At 42.1% G+C, this 23,454-nt stretch overlaps 1 protein-coding gene across 1 annotated transcript in view; it reads left to right on the top strand.

Annotated features, from left to right (window-relative positions):
* The first annotated feature begins 6,212 nt into the window (after window positions 1-6,212).
* COL23A1 (collagen type XXIII alpha 1 chain) overlaps window positions 6,213-23,454 on the top strand; it is a 357,570-nt gene continuing 340,328 nt past the window's right edge. The window contains exon 1 of the mRNA XM_081287686.1: window positions 6,213-6,930. Within this exon, the coding sequence (XP_081143812.1) occupies window positions 6,628-6,930 (303 nt within the window). The 5' untranslated portion in view covers window positions 6,213-6,627. The remainder of the gene's footprint in view (window positions 6,931-23,454) is intronic.

Genomic DNA, 23,454 nt, shown 5'->3' with positions numbered 1-23,454 from the left:
TATCCTGTAAACTGGCACCTGTCATCAATGAATGCTGAAACTGTTAAGAGAAAAATTGTTGAAGTACTTCATGGAAGGAGCAGGCTGTCATCAAGCTTGCCTTCATTTCTTACCTTTCAGCTAATTCTTTCGGGTAGCAAATTGGTATATTGAAAGAGATCAGATTTTTTTCCATCACGGTTCAAACTTTAGTGGAAGGTGTTTTCTGTCCTTGGGAATAAGTGGTTGAGTACTTCAGCTTATTTACTTTGGATTACTTAGAGGTAATATCTGTTTATAGTGTGATTAAAACCATCTAGCAGATAATCTGATGTTTGATAGTCCCATTAATAGCAGTTACTTCTTTTTTATGATTTTGTTGTTGTTATTGAGAGGTTTTAGGTAAGGGGGATGAAACCCAGAAGTACTGTACCACTGAGCTACTTCACAGCCCTTTTTATTTTTTAAATTTTGAGACAGGGTCTCACTTATTAGGTTACTGAGCCTGTGCTCAAACTTGAAATCCTCCTGCCTCAGCCAATTTGCTGTGATTGCAGATATGTGCCATCATGCCTGACTAGTTACTGTTTATAAATGCTTTAACTCGGACAACTTTTTAGTTTTTTTTTTTAATTTTCCTAATAATGTTAATCATTCTCTTTATGATGTCAGGAATTACTGTTATTATCAAGAATTCCATTTTTTATCTCAACATTATCATTAAACATTTTTTCTTTTGGGGGGAATTGAACCCAGTGCCTTGTGTTCTACCATTAAAAACGAACTATGGTTCCTTTTTAAATTTTATTTTGAGACAGGATCTTGCTAAATTGCACATGCTGACCTCAAACTTGTGATCCTCCTGCCTCAGCTTTGTGAGAAACTGGGATTATAGGCATGCACTGGTGTGTGTCCAGCTCATAGTTGTGGTGTTTCACTGAAACTGGTAGGGGTTTAGAATTTTTCAAAGAAATTTGTTTTTAACAAGAGTGTATACTGTTGATGCATTTTCCTACATTCATTCCTGGTGTTTGGTTTTAGGCCTAAGGAAAGATTAATTAAGAAGACTAAACCAGGGGCTGGGGATGTGGCTCAAGCGGTAGCGTGCTCGCCTGGCATGTGCGGGGTGCTGGGTTCAATCCTCAACACCACATAAAAATAAAGATGTTGTGTCTGCCGAAAACTAAAAAATATTAAAAAATTCATTCTCTCTCTCTAAAAAAAAAAAAAAAAAAAAAAAAAAGACTAAGCCACCCTAAATATCTTGAGGCTGGAACCCCATATGGATAGTTCTTTCAGATACTGTTAATGGTGGTCAGTACAATGAGATTAAGTAAAGATTGAAGATTTGGGGTTGGGAGGATGCCTTCCCTCCACCCAGGTGACTTAAATTTTTTCTATTATATATATAGTTTTAAATTTGAAAAAAAATCCAGTGTTAAATTTTGAAAGTGCTTGCATGTAATTAAAAGACAGCATGGGCAAGTACAGTTTTGAGGATGAATGGCTTATGTGATTTGGAGAGGATCTCATTGATAGGGAAATTTAATTTTTAAAAATCTTGAGATTTTTACCTTATGCTTTTCAGAGCACTTTAGAAACAAGTATCAACAACCACATACCTGAGAACAGTGTGGTTTGCTTGCCTATAGAATCAGTTGAATTCAGACCTTGGTACCATGTGTATGTTATTAAGTACTGTATTCTCTCTAGTATCCTCATCTATGAATTGGAGAAATAATACTTAACTTTCTGAAAGTAGTTGTGAGGAGCAAATGAAATAATTTACATGAAGTGCTGATGGTAATTATTTTTCACCATTTCTTGTTCCCTCTTTAGTAATTTTTTTTAGCTATAGATGGACACAATACTTTTATTTTGTTTGTTTATATTTATGTGGTACTGAGGATCAAACCCAGTGCCTCGCCACATGATAGGCAAGTGCTGTACCACTGAGCTGCAACCGCAGCCCCCCACTATATTCTTTGCAGTATTCTATAGTTTAAAAAATATTTTCCTGTTAGCCCTATAGGAACAATTATAAATGACTGCAAATAAGAGATCATTATTTTAATGTTAGCATAGTATGTCTTTTTCTATCTTAACTGGGTTTAGACTATATTTAATGTGATTATTGATCTAGGTGGCTCTAGATTCACTATTTTGCTATTTCAGGTTTGTCCTATTCTTTGTTTCGTTTCCCTCTTTTTCTATCTTATTTTTTTCATGATTCCCATTTTATCACTTTTGGTGATTTATTAGCTGTAACTATTGTGTGTGTTTAGCAATCACTTTAGAGTGTAGTACACAACTTTATCACAGTACACTTTTAAGTGACATTATACAATTTCACATATAAGAATCGCACAATAGTAAACTACCATTTCTTCTTTCCTGATACTATTGTCTTATATTTTACTTAGCTATATATTAAAGACCCACAAAACATTTGTTATTTTTGCTTTAAGCCACTGATTATCTTTCAGTGAGAAATTTCTGGTGCTTTTCAGTCCTTTGTATAAACTCATATTTTCCTCTAATATGGTGTTCCTTCTGTGTGAATTGCTTCCATAAACTACTTTTTTTGTGTGGGTCCAATGGTGATGAATTCTTCCATCCTTTTTTGCATGTTTGAGAGTCTAGAAGCCTTTGTTTCTTGAAAGATATATTTGCTAGATATAGAATTCTAGTTTGACAAAATATGTTGCTTTCCTATATTCTGGGTTGCATTGCTTCCAACAAGAAATTGCTATTTTCATTTTTTCTGTATGCTTTTTTCTCTAGTTGCTTTAAGTTTTTTTTAATCTTTATTTAACCACTCATTTCAAGCAATTTATAATGTGCCTGCATTGTGTAGTTGTCTTTGTGTTTTTGTGCCTCCGTTCCTTAAACTTCTTGAATTCATAAGTTTATTATCATATTTGGAAAATTAATTTTTAGCCATTCAGAATTTTTATGCCCTCTAGGCACTTGAGTTATGTGTTTATTAGTCCCTTTGAAATTATTGTACAACTCACTGATGCTCTGTGTTTTTGTTTTTTATGTTTTGCATTATTTTCCTCTCTTTCATTTTGATTCTTTTGCTGTATTTTCAGGTTTATTAATCTTTCTATAGTGTCTAGTCTGCCTTTAATCCCATCCAGTGTATTTTTTTTCCACTTTAAATGTAATTTTTATTTTTTAAAAATTTTTATTGTTGGTTGTTCAAAACATTATATAGTTCTTGACATATCATATTTCACACATTTGATTCAAGTGGGTTATGAACTCCCATTTTTACCCCGTATACAGATTGCAGAATCATATCGGTTACACATCCACTGTTTCCATCCAGTGTATTTTTCATCTCAAACATTCTCTAGAATTTTATTGTGTTTTTTAAATCTTTCGTGTCTCTACTTGACATTTTCAATCTTTCCTCTAGTTCTTTGAACATACGAATATAGTTATAGTTTAATACCTTTGTCTAATTCTCTGTCATTTCTAGATTGGTTTTGACCAGTTGCTCTTCTATTCCGGGTCATATTTTCTTACATTCCTGGTAATTTTGCATCTTGTTTTACTCTATTTTATATCCTTGTAAACTTTATTTCTATTATGAACATGGTTAAGTTATTTCAATCAGTTTGATTTTTTCAGGCTTTAGTTTTAAGCTTTGTTAGGCAATGTTTATTTAGTGTAGGGCTAGTTTTTCCCTCTACTACTTAGTCAGAAACTTTGAGTACTCCACCTGATACCCTCTGAATTATCAGATTTTTCACACTGGCCTTTTGTTAGTTGTGGGTTTGTTTCCACTCAGGATTACAGTCCTCCTTTGGCGTGGTTTCTAACTCCATAGTGGCTGTCCTCCAGTTGTCTGCTCTGCAACTACTAATGGCTTTGGCCTTCATAAACTCACAGCTTTCTCTCTGCTTTAGGTCAGCTGCTTGGGACCCTTCCCTGTGCTTAGCCTGATAAGAGCATCCTTGGGTTCACTTTGTTTCCCATCTCCCAAGGATCACTGTCCTTATTGTTGCTTGATAGCCAGTGTCTCAAAAACTGCCATTTTATACAGTTAGTTTTCTGTTTGTTTCAGACAGGAGGGTAAATTTGGCTGGTCCCTGTCAATATCTGAATTTTAAAAACTGAACACAGAGAGTCAGAAGGTAGTTAATTTGCTTCCGATAAATACACTGAGTTGCTAGTAAGAGCCAGGCTGAAATTAAGGCACCAAGTGAAGAGCTGGTGATTTTCCCTATGTAACAATTTCCCTCATATAATTAGTTTATTCCTTAAAACCTTATAGTTTATTTTTATTTTATTTTATTTTTTTGCTGGAAATACTTACAGATTACATACCCCTGCCTTCTTGAACAGCATATTGAACATATTTAAACTTTGTCATTATTGACTTTATTTATGGTATTCTGCCATGGTTATTAATCCTATCTCACCCAAATCCCTATTTTGTAAAATATTCTTTAGTGCTCTTGTATTGAAGATTCTGAGTCCTTGTCTATATCTTTTCCTTCTAGGATCACAACTTGCACATGTAAGAGTGATTTCTTTCTTGCCTTTTAAAATGAGTTGGGGGCAGTAGGCATTTTTCATCTTAATGCATTTATTGAGCACTGACTCTGTGCCAGATAGTGTTCTGTTCTTTGAGAAGACAATGGTGAATGACAAGGGGATATGGTTAAAAGGTAACTTCAATGATAAATGCTCCAACTATGTGCCAGATAGTGTTCTGTTCTTTGAGAAGACAGTGGTGAATAAAGAGTATGTGGTTAAAAGGTAACTTCAGTGATAAATACCCCCATTCCCTAATCAGTCCTTCTGCGGAGAACTAAAGATAGAAGCACCTTCAATTAGGCAGTTTGGGAAGGAAGGCCTTTGTGACAAGAGGCTGAAGACCTGGAGACCTTGACCTGAAGGATAAGGAGGAACTTGCTATTCAAAGATTAGGGAGGAGGATAATCCAGAAGGCGAGGTAGCAGGGAAGAGCAAAGGCCCAACCGTCTAATGAGCTTGGTTTGTTCAGTACACAGAAGCCTCTGGAATACAGTGAACAGTACAGGCACTAACATTAACATAGGTTTCTTTTTTTAATAAGGACAATTTACATGTGTTTATAGTAAGAATGAGTACTAACTTGTAATATGATGTTAGTCCCTTCAATGAGTAGATGATCAAGTTTGCTTAACAGGTACTTCACAGATTATTTATTGACCATACACTCAATTTTAGCATAAGGCCAAGACTGTATAACCATCCAACCATAACCCCAATTTATGCAAGGCCACAGCTACAAAGTTGCAGATGTGAGATGCCAACCACCTTCTGTTTCTTATCAAGCAATTTCTAGGGTACCTTTGCCCTCAAGGAAGCAGGAGGAACCTGTTAGCTGTAGGCTTCAACAGTTTGAGAGAGAAGTAATCCATCTGCAAAAAAATAAGATATCCAGAAAAATGAGAAAGAAGAGAGAGACATCTTTTTCTAAAAGACAATCTCAGAGTTGGTGGTTAATTGGATACCAGAGGAGTTGCTTGGGACCCATTTTGGGCTATAAATGTGCCTGATAGAACTGCCAGGAAGCAGAAAGCCTTCCTCTCCTCTCCTGCCAAGACTGGGCCACTTCTGCAAGTAAGTTTTATTCTCTTCTCTGGACACAACTGTATCCAGAGCTTTTCTGCCTTAACTCCATGATGTAAATATGCAGCACGATGGCAGTTCAGGTTAAATATGACACATACTAGATGATTATTTTTGGCTGAGTTATGTTTCTACCGCAAAATTAAGTCATCGAGTTCAGAAGCTGGAGTTCCTTTCCACATCTTTTCTCATTTGTCATATAGTCTGTTCTCAACTAACTTCTCCCCTTGGGTCAGAAACAAAGTCTTCTCATCTTGTTTCTAGCACCATACCTGACCTATAATACATGGTGAGAGAATTAAGATTCTAACAGGCATCTTTCTCTTTGTCTCAATCTGGATTCTGACTGCGTCTCTAAATGCCAATCTGCAGACGTCTCTTTTGGCCGCCAAGCGGCGCTAAGCCACCATCTAGGACCGAACCACTGTTTTCCTCAGGATTTGGAGTTTGAACTTTTATTTAAAAGTGTCCGAAAGGTTAAATCACAAAAGTTTAGGTGAATGCTCCCAAGGCACAATTGGCGCTCCAGAATGAGTGGGCTGCAGAAGACGCACTGACTCTCTGGACGCATGTCGTACTCTTGGGGATCGCTGTGGAGACCATGGCCTGGAAGTCACAAAGGCGCTCACGCCGGGATGTTTGTAACCCGGCGCCCGGGCCAGGTGAGGGCTGAGGGCGCGCTTCGCACTGGGTCAGTCTGGCTCACCCGAATGGCTCTCCAGAGCTGACTCCCTTCTCGCCCCCGCCCCTCGCCGAGGGAGAACGACCAGGCCGCTCCTCCCCTGGGTGGGTCCCGGCTCCTTTTCTGGCAGGGTCTATTTGCATAGAGGAAACTGTCCAAAGTAGCCGCTGTGGAGGAGCTGGCGAGGAGAAGGGGGCGTGCGCCGCGATCCGCTACTACACGAAGGCCAAGCCCCGCGCTGGGACGTCCTAGTGCCTCGGGCTCTCCTGTGCGCTCAGTCTGCTGCCCCAGTTCTGCGCGGTACCCTCGGAGAGCCCTCGTGCGACAAGCGCGCCATGAGCCTAGGCGAGCGCGCCGGTGGTGGCGGCAGCGGCGACGACGCGCAGAAGAGCAGCCCCGCTGGGAGTGGAGGCGGAGGGCGCCCCGCGACGACCGCCGGGTCGCGGGCGGTGAGCGCGTTGTGCCTGCTGCTCTCCATGGGCTCGGCGGCCGCCTGCCTGCTGCTGGGCGCCCAGGCAGCCGCGCTGCAGGGCCGGGTGTCGGCGCTCGAGGAAGAGCGGGAGCTCCTGCGGCGCTCGGGGCCGCCGGGCACCCTGGACGCCTGGGCCGAGCCGCACCTGGAGCGCCTGCTGCGCGAGGTGAGGCGCTCGGGAGCGGGGCAGGGGTGGTCCCACCGGAATCCGGGGACGGGGGAGCTGGGGGAAGGTCAGTGCTCCGAGAGCCAGGGGCGACGTGTCTGTTGCCCTGGGGAGGGGTCGCCCTGGGGCTGGGCGCTGTAGAGGACATCTAGGAGGCCCACATCGGGATGGAGACTGGGGCTACCGACCCAGAGTGGTCCTGCTGTCTTTGCTCCCTCCTCAGAGTCTTTTGCCAGTGTTTGCGGATAGGGGGAAAGAAAGCCAAAAGAACCGTTTAGGGGAACAGGAGGGGAAGGGAAAATTAAGACCACAGACTTGGAGTAACTATCCTGGGAGCTGGTCTTCTCAGCTGTGTGCACTCGGACACAGTACTTCCCGCCTGCGGTGGAGAGCCCCAGATAATGACAAGGCTCACGCTGGAAGTGTCCGCAGACTCTAGTTCCCATCACTGGTCTACCTGAAGCAGCCGGTGGCCACAGTAGAGGGAAACTTCAGACAAGCTTCAGGGTCTTGGAGGGGTCGCATTAGTCCTAGGTGCTAACTAAAGTTTGGAAACTAAAGTTTGGAAGCAGTTCCATCCTGGATATGCTGTGCCCCCAGGCTGCCGTGACTGAGGGCGGTATCCACATTAGCTGGGTAGGTTGAGGGGAAGTAAAAACAAGGCCCGACATCTGCATTCTGGTTTCGAGTGATGCCACCTGAGCAGTGGGGACACATCACATCCTGAGTTGTCACACCTGCAATGCGAATTTGATCCATCCCCCAACCCCAGGTTGGTAATGTCCAGTGAGTCTCTGAGATTCGTCTAAAGAGTTAGGATTGCTGTCTTCAGAGCAGGAGCCACATTTGGGACCTCAAAGTTGGTTTTAGTTTCCGAGTTTGGTGCATTATTTCTCCCCATAGAACAGGAACAGGCACCAATGCACTGGCCAGAGCTGCTTTTGGCCTTGCCATCTCCCCTGCCTGAGTGGACTCTTCCTCTTGGGAAGGGTGGCTACCCAAGATCCCAAAGGACATCCTCAAGTGCTGTAGGAAATGAGGCAAGTGTTTCACGGTAGAGGACAGGGAGGGCAGGCCTGTTACCACCAATTCCCTAAACCATAGCCTACTGTGATCCTTACTAATATGTCACACTGTGTAGAGCTGGAGGTGTAGCTTGGTGGTAGAGTGCTTCTTTAGCTTGAGCGAGGCCCTGGGTTCCATCCACACCATCAAACATATATTGCACTCTGTATCCATTGTCAAGTTAATCTGGCATCGTAGGGAGAATGGAAGAACACATATCATACCTCCTTGTTCACCACACCTATTTCTTAGTCTCTTTAAGCCAGTTTTACATCTCTTTTACTTGATTCTGGGCAAAATTGCTGTTTCCTGAAATGATTTCCTCTCTTCCCCCTTGAAAGTGCCTACAGGCTTCAAAAATTTCCCCAAACCCTGCTGGCAACTCCTGGCAGTGGTTTTATAATTGCTGTCTATTATCTTTTGGCAAATCCCTAGAGACCAGGGTGTTGAATTGATTTATGGAGGGCCCGTAAAGTTTCTACCTGTGAAGGCTATAACTGCAGCTGTTCTTTCTACCATGAGGCCCTGCGGACTTAGTAAAAATAAACCGCAAGCCCTTATTGAGTAAATCAGAAGGCCTGGTAAAACCTTAAGAGGAACTTAACAAATTATGTCTGTACTAATAGGGATGGGGGGTCTTGGGAAAGTAGCCACTGCTCAGAAATGTTGATTCTTTAGTCCTGAACTTCAGCGGGGAAAGACTACTTCATTACACTTCTGCCAGAATGTCACTTGGGTGGACTGTGGTGATTGAATAATGATTTAGAGGACAGAGATGGTTTAGTGGACAGAGCTCAGCTGCCCTCTCCTCCTCCTCCTCTCCCTCCTCCTTCTTTCTCCACCTACTATCCCCTCCCCTTCTCTCCTCCCTTTTTTCCTTTCTTTCTTTTCCCCCTCTCTCTCTCTACCACTCTTGATTAGAAAGGCAAAGGGAAATTTTAGAATCCTGAGATTCCCACTCAAGATTTTGCTATACCCTTGGACACATCATACTACTAACTATGCAGAGTTCAGTATCTGGGGTACTTGTGTTGTGCTTGCCCACCTTGCCCTGCCAGTGGAGAGTCAGAGATGGCTCCATGTGGATGCCAGTTGGTATTGAGCTTCTAGTTGTTGAGGTGTCCCCCATGAGAGGGCATCTCTCTTTCTGGACATCAATCAATTCTTGCTACTAGCTATGCTTCTTGTAAATGTCGCTGGATGGGAAATGTACACAGCTTCATGACAGTGAGTTCCCTGGCTGAGATGAGGGTACAGTGAGAGGCCCATTATGGGGAACCAGTAATTGGCTTTAAATAGATGTGTAGTTACTTCTTTGAACTGCTAGATACAAAGGATAACTAAATATCAAACTAAAAATCTGTAAGGGAAGAATGTTTGTACTTGAACTTTTTTTTTTCTAAGCTCAGATTTGTTCTCAGTGCAGCCTCTTCTAAGTCAGTGCCGAAGCGATTATGTGTGAAGGTGCCTGTGGCTTGTTTTTTATTTTCAGAGTATCAAAGGCAGAAACCCTGCCCAAATTTTAAAAAAAAATCCTTGCCAACCACACACAACTTTAATGTCAGGAAAAAGAAAAGAAAGCCAACAAAAGCCACTGTTAGGAGGAGACCCACTCTCCTTGTTCCCTTGGGAACAGAACTGTGACATAAATTTTTCTGGGACTGGCTGATGTGCCTGATAATGTAGATACAGAAGCTACAGAAAAGAAATATTCTTGTTATTGCTTGATTATTAAAGACCCTTCCCATGGAACAGAAGGGAATAAATAGTTTTTAGGATATAAACACAAAATTTCTGAGCAAGATCCATTCCTGATAGTGTCTTCAGTGTAATTTGAAAATATGGATATAAAACAAACATTTGCTATTTCACTATGAAAGTGCTGGTAAGTAGGTTGCCTAATTAATCAGTCTTCTAGTTACTGTGTTACAAAACTAACACAAAAAGTGTTACAAAAGCTTAGGCTTTAAAGTGCATAGCTTTTATATTACAGTAAAAAAATTTAATGCAAGGATTAAAGAAATATTTAGTTGTATTCAGAGGAGACCATTTCCAGCTTACAATGGATTTATTGTTGGCTGTTGGCCTTCCATTGTCCAGACCAATCAGTTTGAAAACAAGAAAAGCCCAGAGACTGGGAATAAAATAAAAGTGCTTTCCTTCCCTACCATCAACTATGTATATTAGTGAAGTTTCTATCAAACTCAAAATCAGTTGTAGCCTTTCCAGCCTTTGTAGCAGTGTATCTACTTGTCAGGACAGCTCTGTGGTGTCCATTCTAATAAAGATGACTATTTTTAAATCCCTGCACAACTAGAGATAGAATGTAAATCATAACTACTTTTGTTTCTTTGGCATTTCTTGGCTCCCAAACCAAAAGAAAAAAAGAAAAAAAAGTTTCCTTCCAATTACTTTCTGGCATGCTTACTTTCTCTCTCCACTCTTTTCTTGCCTTAAATTTTTTTTTTATTTTAAAGGCCACAGTTTGGAAGAGCTTTATAATAATAGCAGCATGTGTAGAACAGGCCAACTGTTGGTGTGTTCTTTTCAGTTTTTGGAATTTTTGAGTTGGATGTTTCCACATTGGCTCTGAAGATTCAAGGCACAGCTCCTGAACTGGAGGACACCGTGAGCTGAGTGAATTCCTAACCAGGAGGCAGAGCAGGGCAGAGCAGATGCAGCTTCTCATCAGCTGGGGAGAGTTTCAGATCTGTCCCACTAGTTAGAGCTGTCATCTAGCCTCTTCAGCTTCCTGAGCCTCAGCTTCCTCCTCTATATGGTGGTTACCAGTCGTCACTGGTATTTCATTATAGTAATGGGAAATGAACTAGTACAGTCAATGTATATATTTTTGATGGCAGGTAATGGAATATCTGAGTGTGGTTGCTTAAACATGACAGTCACTGAATTGTATAAGAAAAGCCTGGAAGAAAGTCAAGATATCTTGCGTTAGTTCAATGACTTGGTCACACCCGGGTGACAGATTGCATCTGCCATTCTCTTGTCCTTTCCTCATGAATGCAAGATGGCTGCTGTAGCTCCACACATGTGTCTTTAAACCAGAATAGCCAAGGTTGGGAAGGGACAAAGGAAAAAGCTTTTTGTGAAACTTTTTCTTTTATTTAAATCAGGGGGGAAAACTTTCCCATCATCTTTCTGTAGAATTCTCTTATAGCCATCAGCCCAAACTAGGTCACATGGTCACCACCCTTTCACTGGCAAGGGTAATGGGGTTGCCAATAAAGAGGCTTTGGCCAATCTTGATTCATCGCCTGAGGCTGGGCACATTGCCACTGGAATAGAATTGAGGCTTTGTTAGGAAAGAAGACTGGGAATGGCTATTGGGGAGCAACCAAGAGTGTCAGCCAGGTCCTACAGAATGCTGTCACTACTGTCACTCCAGGGGAGGACAAGATGTCCTCCAAGGAGAAACGAGTCAATGACGAGGAGGCAGTCATTTTTTGTCCTGTCAATTTTAACAAGTACGTTTTCCTTTCACTTTGGTGTTTCCCAAACTCCACACTTTGGGAACACTCTCCAACCACAAAATTGATGTCTCTTTCAAGATTCTTCTATCCACATCCAGCTCTGCCTCCAGATATAGTTGAAGTTTGAGATTCTCTCTGGCACAATCCTAGTCTTTATAGTTGTATTTGTTCATTCTCTGTTTCTATAAAGAGATACTTGGGGCTGGGCCATTTATCAAGAAAAGAGGTTTAGTTAGCTCACAGTTTTGAGAGGTAAAGTCCAAACAGCATGGTGCAGGCTCTGGTGAGGACCCTCCTGACTATGTCACATAATGATGGATGGCATTACAAAGTTAAGAATGCATACAAGTGGGCGGGATTATTTAATGAGACCAGAAGTCAGAGCAGGCAGGGGTTCTTGACATAAGAACCAACTCAGGGGTCCCATGAAATACTCTAATTCCTCCCAGGTTTACTGCCTCCAATAACTTAAAGACTTCCCACCAGATTCCACCCTTTAAAGGTCCTATCTCCTCCTAATGTTAGCACAGACCAAGCTTCCAACACTTGGGGGACAAACTACATCTGAATCATATGACCTTTAACCCTTGGGTGGATGCTGTTCTGACCTCAAAGTGACTGGCTAGAGTGGCCCCACACTGAGAGTGGCACTCCAGGGCTCTGAAATCTAACTTTTTTCTGGCATATGCAGGGAATAATAATATTTCACATCACTCTGCTGGAAGTAGAAAGGCTACTCAGATGGAGAAAACTGATGCAGCCCCTCCAAGCACCGAGGAGATCAGTTGACCCAGAACTCATGCATGGAGCACCTGTGCCTGGACAGCACTGCTTCCCCCTCAGCCCTGCCCCTCCCAGTCATGGGTCTCCTTGGCTGTCTCTGTAGCTGATGTCACTGCAGACTTCAAATCCCCTTCCAGAGCGTGTGCAGTTAAGATCATGGTCCCCAGAACAGGGAGGATGTCCTTCTCATTGGATTCAGCCTTTCTGGATGCCTTTGGGCCTTTGTACCTTCATACAACAATGTGGCAGGCCCACCCCTCTGAGGACCTTGGATTTCAAAGGGAATTGATGGCTTGAGTAACCAGGAAGCCCAGGTGAATGTCTTCTGGACCCTCTTGTATTGGCTCCATATTTCTCAAGAATGTCCTCGTTCTTCCCATGAGGTGCCTGAGAAGCTCCTAGAGTCTCCAAATTCATATTCATAGCTTTAGAGTTTCTCTTTTCCAACTGTCCTGACAGAAGTCACCTAATTCTCTCTGTTGGTCCAATATGAATTACCTGTGTGCATCACTAAGACCAGACAGACAGCCTCTCTGACCAGCCAGGTTCAGGGGTGTGTGTGTGTGTGTGTGTGTGTGTGTGTGTGCGCGCGCGCGTGCGCACTGAAGGGACTGAGAAGTAGAGGATGTGCCCAAAGGCAATTCAGTTTTGTTTTGTGCATTGCTGAGGACCAAACCCAGGACTCACACGTGTTATGCAAGTGCTCTACCATGGAGCTCCATCCCAGCCCCCAAAGGACAATTCCAAGTGCTGTTATTAGAAGAAGGGAGAGAGAAAAACCAATAGGTAACCATCCAAGAAATAATAAGAGAGAGGTTAGAACCATGCTCTGGAAAAACCCACCTCCATGGCTCAAAATCCAGCAAAAGGACTTTTTATCTACTGGGATATGCAATAGGGCTCTTTTTCCATAAAGGTTCATGTATGTAGGTAAATTTGGGTTTATCTGTGGCAATACTGAAATCTGTACTTCCCTCTGGATTAATGAGCTTACAAAATGTGAGCTTTCCATGTTACAGGATCATTCAAAATCTTAAAAATTGCCTGCAACAACCTTATGAGACAAGACCGGTTATGGCTGTTTCACAGAAATGTCACAGAGGTGAACGTTCAGGGCACACAGGACCAGGCCTGGGCTCCCTTGGGGTTTGCAGGGTGCCTTGCAAGAGAGCATAAGAAGGACATTTGCATCCACTGTCCCTTTGTGTGAGTTCTGTGTCCAGCCTAGGGCAGTGTGCCTGGGCTCACATGAGGGCCACCTGCTCTGGAGATCCCTATTCCTTGACCCATTGCCATTGGCCTCTCAGGCAGTGTTCTCCAGAGGAGCAGACTCTAGTCTTCTGGCTAATTGAGGAATCTTGGGGGGAATCTCAAATCCCAGGGAACAATGAGATGCATGTGGCTGGGAGGCCGCCACAGCCTTGCCTGGCACCATCTGCTTTCGTGACTTTTGGGGACCTGAGTTTGGAATAGGAAAATGCTTCAGGGTGAAGGAGGAAAGTTCAGGGTGAGGAGTCAGAGGCCACCACCGCCCATGGGCTGTGTGGCCCAGACAGGTTGTCCCACCCCGCAGTTCTCTGGTTGGGAGGAAGGGCTCATACTCAGACTCGTCCAGAGAAGCCGAGATACAGAGTAAAAAAGGGAGGGCTTAGTGGAAATAGTCACTGCAGCAGAGGATGAGTTCTGTTGCAAAAAAAGAAATGACTCCATGACACTCCAGAAAAGAATGATTTAATGATACCAGTTAAAGCTCAGCAAGGCCAGCTTTATTTAGGGCCAGCCTAATAGGTAGTGGGGTTTTGCAGTGGGAGAAAGACTGGGCACAACTCCAAATCCAGCATGGGCAGTGGGGATTTAAAGCAGAAGAGCAGGGGGTAGCTTAGTAGATGGAGAATGACTAAGAGGAACCTCAGGGGCCAGGGGGATTCTGGCTAAACCGACTTAACAGGCTGTGTGTGTACGCGTGTGCGTGCACATATGTGCATGCGTGTGATGCTGGGAATGGAACCCAGGGCCTCAAGCACACTAGACAAAAGGCTCTACCACTGAGTCACTACCCTGCCTGCTAACAGGATTCTTGCTGAAGACAGATCAGGGTGGACCTCAGCTGGGTGTGGGGGGTGTTTTAGTTTGGATCTTGAGTGTCCCCCAAAGGCCCATGTGTTGAGACCTTGGTTGCCAGTCTGCAGTGCTATTGGAAGGTGGTGGAACCTTTAGGAGGTGGGGCCTAGTGGAAGGAAGTTAGGTCATTGGGGGCATGCCCTTGAAGGGGATATGGGCCCCCAGCCCCTTCTTGTCTCTTTCTCTTTGCTTCTTGGCTGCCACAAGGTTAATAGACCTCCACTATGTGTCCCCACCATGACATACTCTACTGCCACAGGCCCAAAAGCAATAGGGCCAAGTGACCATCGACTGAAACTTCCAAAACCATGAGCCAAAATAAACCTTTCTTCCTTATAAAGTTGATTATCTCAGGTATTTGTCACAGCAACAGAAAACTAACATAGTGGTGGATGAGGAACCTGATATGAAATCAAAGATGGGACTTTCTTGCTAAACTGAACTGGCAAGGTTCTTTGCTAAAACTGGATTTTAGAGGGATGGGCATGATGGGCCTAGAAGAAGGATCATGAACCTGACCACTGTTTAGTGGAGCAGGAATCTTTATCAGCTTTGAGCAGTGGATTCCAGTATACTTTGCTTGCAGGGCCTCACAGAGCATTGGTATAATCCCACACTTTCAGAGAAGCCTCTCCCTCAACACAGATGTCTTACGTGTCTTTCCCTTGTTGCTCAATAACTCTAACCCTCTCTGTGAGGCACTAACAGGTTGTTGGTGAGAGGTTGGGTTCTATCAAATTTGCTCTTTGTTGGGCAGCAGTTGCCCCTCAGTAGCCACTGGGGGGATTCGTTTCAGGACCCCCCCTGGATACCAAAACCCACGGATGCTCAAGACCCTTATATAGAATGGCACAGAATTTGCATAGAACTTTCACAATCCTTCAAATCATCTGTAGATGACTTGTAATTCCTTATACAATGTAAATGGTGTGAAAATAATTGATATATTTTATTGTTTAGGGAATAATGACAAGAGGAAAAGCCTTTAGGTTTTCAGCAGAGATACAGCTCTTCTTCCCCAAATACTTTTGTCTTTTTTTTTTCTTTTTCCTGATTTGGAACTGGGAATTAAACCCAGGACTTTATACGTGTGAGGCAAGCACTCTACCACTGAGCTATATTCCATCCCCCCCAAAACTTTTGAACCATAGCTAGTTAAATCAGAGCATCAGATGTGAAGGGTCGACTATCTCAGGAAATAGCATGACAGCTTGGCTATCTTCCATCCCTCTTTTTTCTTTTGGTAGAATAACCAAAATGTATCTTGATTTCACAGAATCAGTGTTACTGATAATCCTACCAGCTACAAAAAGGGCTATTTAACTTTTTGCATAATCCCTCCCAATCCTAGTTCATGGACAGATTTGCACTCAGCCAGTTTTAACCACAGAGTACATACCATTTGCATCTTGCATGTGTTTTTAAACTTTACCTCCTAAAACTTTTTCAAGGTGATACATGATCTTTCTGGTCATGTTTAATGACTACATATTATTCCATCCAGGAAATCTGTATCCAACCATCAACATATCATTTAGGCCTCCTCTAAATATTTATTAGCCCAAAATGTGATGCCATCCATGGCTTCATGAGGAAAATTTCTTTGGTTTTCTTTGGGATGTAGAATAACTGGATAAAAAAGTATGTCCTTAGGGCTTTGTTTTTTTGTTTCAGTTTGAGAGTGTCTGGGTTGCCCTTGCAGAACATTTTTCCCTGTTGTGATATTCTGAAGCTATGGCACCATTCTGAAATCTTGCTTCAAGTTCTATGATGGGCAAAGTGGATTCAGTCTGTCTTGTAAACTGAATTTGTCATTGTTGAAAGCAAAAAAGAAAGCTTTACCGTAACACATGGGAAAAGTCAGTCTGAAGATCTCATCTCAGAATCAGACTCCTTTGTCGGTTTGGTGCACAGATCTTTGCTGAATAGCATTTAGCAGTGCCAGCCACCAGGCCTGGTCTGCACTGTGACTTCTAATTATGTGAACAAATGTAAATCAATTTGAGAAAGTTCTCCAGAGGCCACACACGACCTGCGGCTCTTGCCCCTTCGATTTTCTCCATGTGTAGAATCAGGATTAATCTTCAATTGTTGACACAAACACCCAGAAAACATCCCTTCATGGTGTCCAGAAACATATTTCATGTACCAATGGCATGAACCATTGGGAGAAAAAATTAGGTCTGCAGATGGAGCTTTAAAGAAAGTCATGTCACTATACTCCTGGAGGCTATAGGGGAAAACAATTGAGAGACTTTCTTTTGTGTGGTGCTGGGGATGGGACCCAGGTCCTCACACATGCTAGGCAAATGCTCTTCAGCCCTAAGTGCTCTTCTGAGAAGGGCAGTCACAGGCTCCTGGTGACCATATACATATAAATTTGGATAACCAGGTATCCCAACTCCTAATCCCGAATTCTTTCCACATCCTCACGGCAGACCCACTAGAAGGAGCAAATTTAGCTTTGAGTGTCAGAAGCAGCAGTTTTGTTTTTTTTTTTTTTTTTTCTTCTTACAAGTGTGGACGTCCTTGATGACATCTGTAAATGATGGACGTGTAGGGTGGCAAGAGAGACATCAGCTTTAAGCAGACCCAGGTTCACATCCCAGCTCTGCCATTTCCCAGCTATATGACTTCAGAACACTGAGTTTTTCTGAACCTCAGTTTGATCCTGTGATCAAGGGATTATATAGTACGTGCCTCACAAGGTTTCCATAGGACTTAATAAGGTGCCCTGTGCAAAGCACTCAGTGCACCATGCATACTCTGAACATGGCTGTACTTTTCAGAACATTCTTTCCGGAATCTAGAAGGAATGTCTATTCTGTGGGCAATTTGAAGAGGAGGTCCCCTGGTTAGAGGGCTGACCTTAAGCTCCCTTAACACTGGGGTACTGCCATCCTATTAAAGCTGTACAGATGCAAAAAACAAAAATATTAACACACATCCAGTCTGAGTCAATGGGCAGAAGACTGTGACCTGGTTGTTGAAGAAAGGCAAACACTGAATTGGTTTCATAGCCCCCCATATTTTAATTTTTAGTCTCTATTGAGCACAATAAGATTTCCCATTAAAATTTTTATATTTATGACAAAAAAGTCATATTGTTCATGAAAATAATTATATGGATTTGCCATTGTGAAAGGGCACACCAACACCTAATCAATTTGCTTTAATTAACAGGATAGTTTGGTTTTGTGATTATGCAATAAGGCACAAACACCCCTAAATACTCATGATTAACCTGGTGAATTAGCGATTTCACACATCTGCTTCAATTCACATTGGCAAGTGAAACATTTATTTTCCTGATGTAGCCATGAAATTGGAGGATGCCAGGTCCTGGGGTAGGAGGAATGTGTGTGCTTTCAAATGGGTAAAGCGAGCTTCTAAAATAGAATGTGCTTCCAAATTTGAGTTGTGAAACAAATCATAAAGCAATTAGAATGCATTCTGGCATTTTTAAAAAGGCAGTTCAACTTGCATCCTTCAGTAACATCATACAAAGAAAGCGGGGTCTGTTCATTTATTTAAACTGTGCCTTTTTGTGTGACGTTTGGATGGTTATCATCCACGGCATCTTGTCTTCAGACCCATGCTGCGGAGTGGTCAAATGAAGGACAAGTTCCCATGATGGCAATGGGACTAGAGAATGTGAGTGTGAGCTAGTATAAGAGGGCGAGTGTGTGTATGTGTGTGCGAATGTGTGGGTGTACATTAGTGCATATGAGAGTCTGTGTGCATATTGTGCATACACATGGGTGAGAGACTTTGTGGGATTCCTAGATGGGACCAGCCTGACCTTACTGTCTCTCCATAGACGTCTTTCCACCACATCCCCCTTCATTGACTGCATGGCTCCTGCTGTGGGCTTTAGAGTGGGGACACCTGGGATTTGAGTCTGGGGCTGCCTCTGAACCCACAGATGTTCTGGGACAAATTCCTTGGCTTTTCCAAATTCCTTAGCTTTTGCAAGGGTGTCAGTATCTGCCTCACTCTGTTTCTGTGAAGAGGAAGTGGTGCACCCTTCCCAGGACAGCCCTGCTAATCCTGGCAGCTGGGTGGCTTCCAGGACTGTTAACATCCAGTGCAGAGGGAACATCTTGGGGAAGATCCTACAAGTCCTTCCCATTCCTGTTCTGAGGCTCCAAACTCAGGCGTAGCTTTTAGAGACGTGGGCTAGGAAGAGGTACCGAATCTATGGGAGGTACCAGCTAAGGAAATCCTGCAGATGATTTCTTCACTGGACTTTATTCTGTTCCCTTCTTTTCAATCCCATTAACATGGACTTCTTAAAATACAGTCATCCCTTGGTATTCATGGAGGATCAGTTCTAGGACTCCCTGTTGACAGCAAAATCTGCAGTTGCTCAAGTCCCTTATATAAAAGGCAAAGAAATGCACTGAACCTATGCATGTCCTCTCTATGCTTTAGATTATCTCTAGATGATTTAGAGTCCCTAATACAATATTATACTGTTATACTGTATTGTTTAAGGAATGGCAAGAAAGAATCTGTATGTGTTCAGTACAGACTCAATTAGAAAATATATTCTTCATTCACTGTTGGTTGAATCCACAGATGTGAAACCCATTGATCCAGAGGGCTGACTGTAGTTACATATCTGCTTCTCTCAGTTCTGCCATTTCACACCTAGGCCAGTCTGGTCATTGCTGCCTTGCTCATTTTCCTATATATTTCTCTGTGGTGTCTGCCTCATCAACTATTGTTACCATTTGGATCTTGAAGGTTCTCCCAAGGCTCATGTGTTAAGGCTTGGTCCCCAGTGTAGCAATTTTCAGAAGTGGGGCTTTTGGGAAGTGATTGGATCATGAAGACTCTGATCTCATTAATGGATCCATCCATTGATGGGTTCATAATCAAATGGTGTTGGAAACTGCAGAAGGTAGATGGCATAGTTGGAGGAAATAGGTCACTGGGTTCTGCCCTGGAAGGGCATCTCTTGTCCCCAGGCCCTTCCTCTCCCTCCCCCGGCCCCTGCTTCCTAGAATCCATGGGGTGAGCAGTCTTCTGCACTATATTCTCCCATGGCCATGATATTATTCTGCCTTGCCTCAGGCCCAAAGCAATGGAGTCAGCCAATCCTGGACAGAAACCTCTGAAATCATGAGCTAAAACAAATCTTTCCTCCTTTACAGTTGATTTTTCTCAGGTGTTTTGTCACAGTGATGTAAAGCTGACTAACTCAACGATTAATGCCTCCAACACCCATGAGCTGAGGAAGTCAGCCAGGCTCCCAACGTCCTTGCAGCCTCCTCTCTATCCCCTTCACTTCAGTCTCCATAGCGTCTGGTGAGTAATCTGAGAAAGGCAAATGGAGTGGCAGTGAGGTTGCCTGCAAGACCCCATCTGCATTAGTGTGCTAGGGCTGCCATAGGGAAGTATCACAGTCTGGGTGGCTTAAGTGACAGAAATTTATTTTCCCATCGTTCTGGAGGCTGGAAGTCTGACATCAAGGTGTTGACAGGGTTGGTTTCTCCTGAGGCCTCTTGGCTTTCAGATGGCTGCCTTCTTGCTGTATTTGCCCATCATCTTCCCTCCATGTGTGACTGTGTCCCTGTCTTCCCTTTTTGGGACACCAGTCCTATTGGATTGAGGCCTACTTTCATGACCTCATTTTACCTTTATTATCTCTTTAATGGTCTCATCTCCAAATCCAGTCACATCCTGAGATAGTCAGGTTAGGACTTCAATTTACAAATTTGGTGGGGGATGCCATTTCAGAAGGTGCTGGCTGTGACGTGAAGGAGGTTTGGTGCCCGTATCTTGAGCAGCCTGAGGGCTCCCCTTAACGTGCCAAAAGCTAGCATGGAAACTGTCTATTCCCCCCAGTAGGTCTGTTGATAGGATTTCTTTCTGTCAGCCTGATGTGGTGAGCCCCTGAAGGCGGGTTCTGACGAGAAGCAATGTGCGCCTTTGAAAAATAATGAATAGGAACATGAACGAAGGATTACTGAAGAATTGTGTTTTGTTTGTAGACCAGCCCTTTCAAAACATGCTAATGTATTTCGAGACTGAGCAGGGAACCTTCAGGAAATATGTTTGCTGATGTGGTTTGGAAGAGAGTCACTCAGCGTGCCGATGGGAGTCACTGATTAAATCCACATTCCTTTGAGAAAAGTTCTGCAGCTCCTGCCAAACGCCTGGCCTGGCCCGGTGCTCTCATACTTTGTCTTGGCCACCACTCTGTGGGGGAGATTTTACCTGGCATTGAGGAGGCATCCAAAGCTCAGTGTGATGGCTTCTGACCCCAGGATACGTACTGCACCATCTCTAGCCTGGAATTTTCTAATTATTTATTTACTTATTTTTAGGTATAATTAACCTACCTTAATCATATAACTTGATAAATTTTGACAAGAGATGGATGTGCACATACATGAAACCTTTTGCAAAGCCAAGAGAGTGAACATACTTACCACCCTCGAAGTTTCTTTCTGTTTCCTTGATTTCTCTTTCTTCTATCCCTCCCTGCCTGTCAGGTACTACCAATTTCTGTTACTGCTGATCCATTTTTATCATTCAGGATTTTTATACAAATGGAATTATGTACTTTCTTTCCTTTCCTTTTTCCTTTCTTTTTTTTCAATCAGTATAATTATTGAGAGTTTTAAAAATATTTTTGCTTTAATAGTTATGCAAACAACTAATTCTACACAGTATTCAAGTCACTCTTTTTTATTACCCACTAGCATGTCATTATATGAATGAATATACCATCATTTGTTTACCCATTCACCTGCTGATGGACATGTGGATTATTTCCAGTTTGTGGTTATTACAAATGAAGCAACTATGAACATTTATGTGCCAGTTTTTATATGGACATATGCTTTCATTTCTCTTGGGGATAAATACCATTCAGTTGATCATTTAATGGTTTCATGATTAACTTTTTTGCATGATTAACTTTTAAGAAACTGCTAAATTTTTGTTTGAAGTCATCAAATCATTTTACATTCTCACCAGCAGTATATGAGCATCCCAATCATCCGTATACTGTCTCCTTTCTCTAGCTGCTTTAAAGAGCTTTTCTTGATCTTAGTTTTAAGCAATATGATTATGATATATCTTGGTGTAGTTTCCTTATTGCTTATTTTGCTTGGGTTTCCTTGGACCTGTGGATTTATAGTTTTCATCAAATCTGAAAACATTTTTGACCATTACTTCAAATACTTTTTTTCTATTCTATTTTTTCAAATATTTTTTTCTATTCTCCAATTACTTGTGACTCCAATTACTTGTAGTGATGCCCTGCAGTTCACTGATTTTCTTCTCTCTTTCAAACAGCAGAAAAACTAGGGATAGTAGGAACCTCAACATTGTAAAAGCTATATATGCTAAACCCAAGGCCAACATCATTCTAAATGGAGAAATATTGAAAGCATTCCTGCTAAAAACTGGAACAAGACAAGGATGTCCTCTTTCACCACTTTTATTAAATATCATCCTTGAAACTCTAGCCAGAGCAATTAGACAAAAGAAAGAAATTAAAGGGATACAATCGGTAAAGAAGAACTCAAACTATCACTATTTGCTGATGACACGATTCTGTACCTAGAAGATCCAAAAAGTTCTACAAGAAAACTTCTAGAAGTAATAACTGAATTCAGCAAAGTAGCAGGATATAAAATCAACACCCATAAATCAAATGCATTTCTATACATCAATGATGAATCCACTGAAAGATAAATTAGGCAAATACTCCATTCAAAATAGCCTAAAAAAATAAAATAAAATACCTGGGAATCAATCTGACAAAAGAGGTAAAAATACCTCTATGATGAAAACTACAGAACACTAAATAAAGAAATTGAAGAAAGCCTCAGAAAATGGAAAGATCTCCCATGTTTCTGGATAGGCAGAATTAATATTGTCAAAATGGCCATACTACCAAAAGCGTTATACAGATTTAATGCAATTCCTATTAAAATCCCAATGACATTCTTCATAGAAATAGAAAAATCAATCATGAGATTTATTTGGAAAAATAAGAGACCCAGAATAGCTAAAGCAATCCTTAGCAAGAAAAGTGAAGCAGGAGGCATCACAATACCAGACCTTAAACTATACTACAGAGCTATAGTAACAAAAATGACATGGTATTGGCACCAAAATAGACTTGTAGACCAATGGTACAAAATAGAGAACACAGAAACAAACCCACATAAATGCAGTTATCCCATATCAGACAAGGGTGCCAAAAACATTCACTGGAGAAAAGATAGCCTATTCAACAAATGATGCTGGCAAAACTGGAAATTCATATGTAGCAAAATGAAATTAAATCTCTATCCCTCACCCTGAACAAAAATCAACTCAAAGTGGATCAAACACTTAGGCACTAGAACAAAGACCCTGAACCTAATAGAAGAAAAAATAGGCCCAAATCTTCACCATGTCAGCATAGGATCTGACTTCCTTAACAAGACTCCTAAAGTGCAAGAAGTAAAATCAAGAATCAATAATGGGATGGATTCAAATTAAAAGCTTCTTCTCAGCAAAGGAAACAATAATGTCAGGAGAGAGCCTACAGATTGGGAGAAAATCTTTACCACTTATTCACTTCTGATAAAGCATTAATCTCTAGGATATATAAAGAACTCAAAATAGTTAACACCAAAACAAAAACAACAACAACAAAAAAAACAAATAACCCAAATCAATAAGTGGGCTAAGGAACTGATCAGATACTTCACAGAAGAAGAAATACAACTGATCAACAAATATATGAAAAAGTGTTCAACATCTCTAGCAATTAGAGAAATGCAAATCAAAACTACTCTAAAATTTCATCTCACTCCTGTCAGAATGGCAATCATCAAGAATACAAGCAACAATATATGTTGGCAAGGATGTGGTGAAAAAGGTACAATCATACATTGGTGGGGGCTGGGGATGTGGCTCAAGCAGTAGCACGCTCCCCTGGCATGCGTGCGGCCCGGGTTCGATCCTCAGCACCACATACAAAGATGTTGTGTCCACCGAAAACTAAAAAAAAAAATATTAAAAACTCTCTCTCTCTCTCTCTCTCTCTCTCTCTCTC

The sequence above is a fragment of the Spermophilus citellus genome (genome assembly GCF_964194105.1).
Source record: "Spermophilus citellus genome assembly, chromosome: 1".
Lineage (NCBI taxonomy): Eukaryota > Metazoa > Chordata > Mammalia > Rodentia > Sciuridae > Spermophilus > Spermophilus citellus.
Note: the sequence above shows the minus strand (reverse complement) of the source record. Positions and strands in the feature narration are given on the sequence as shown.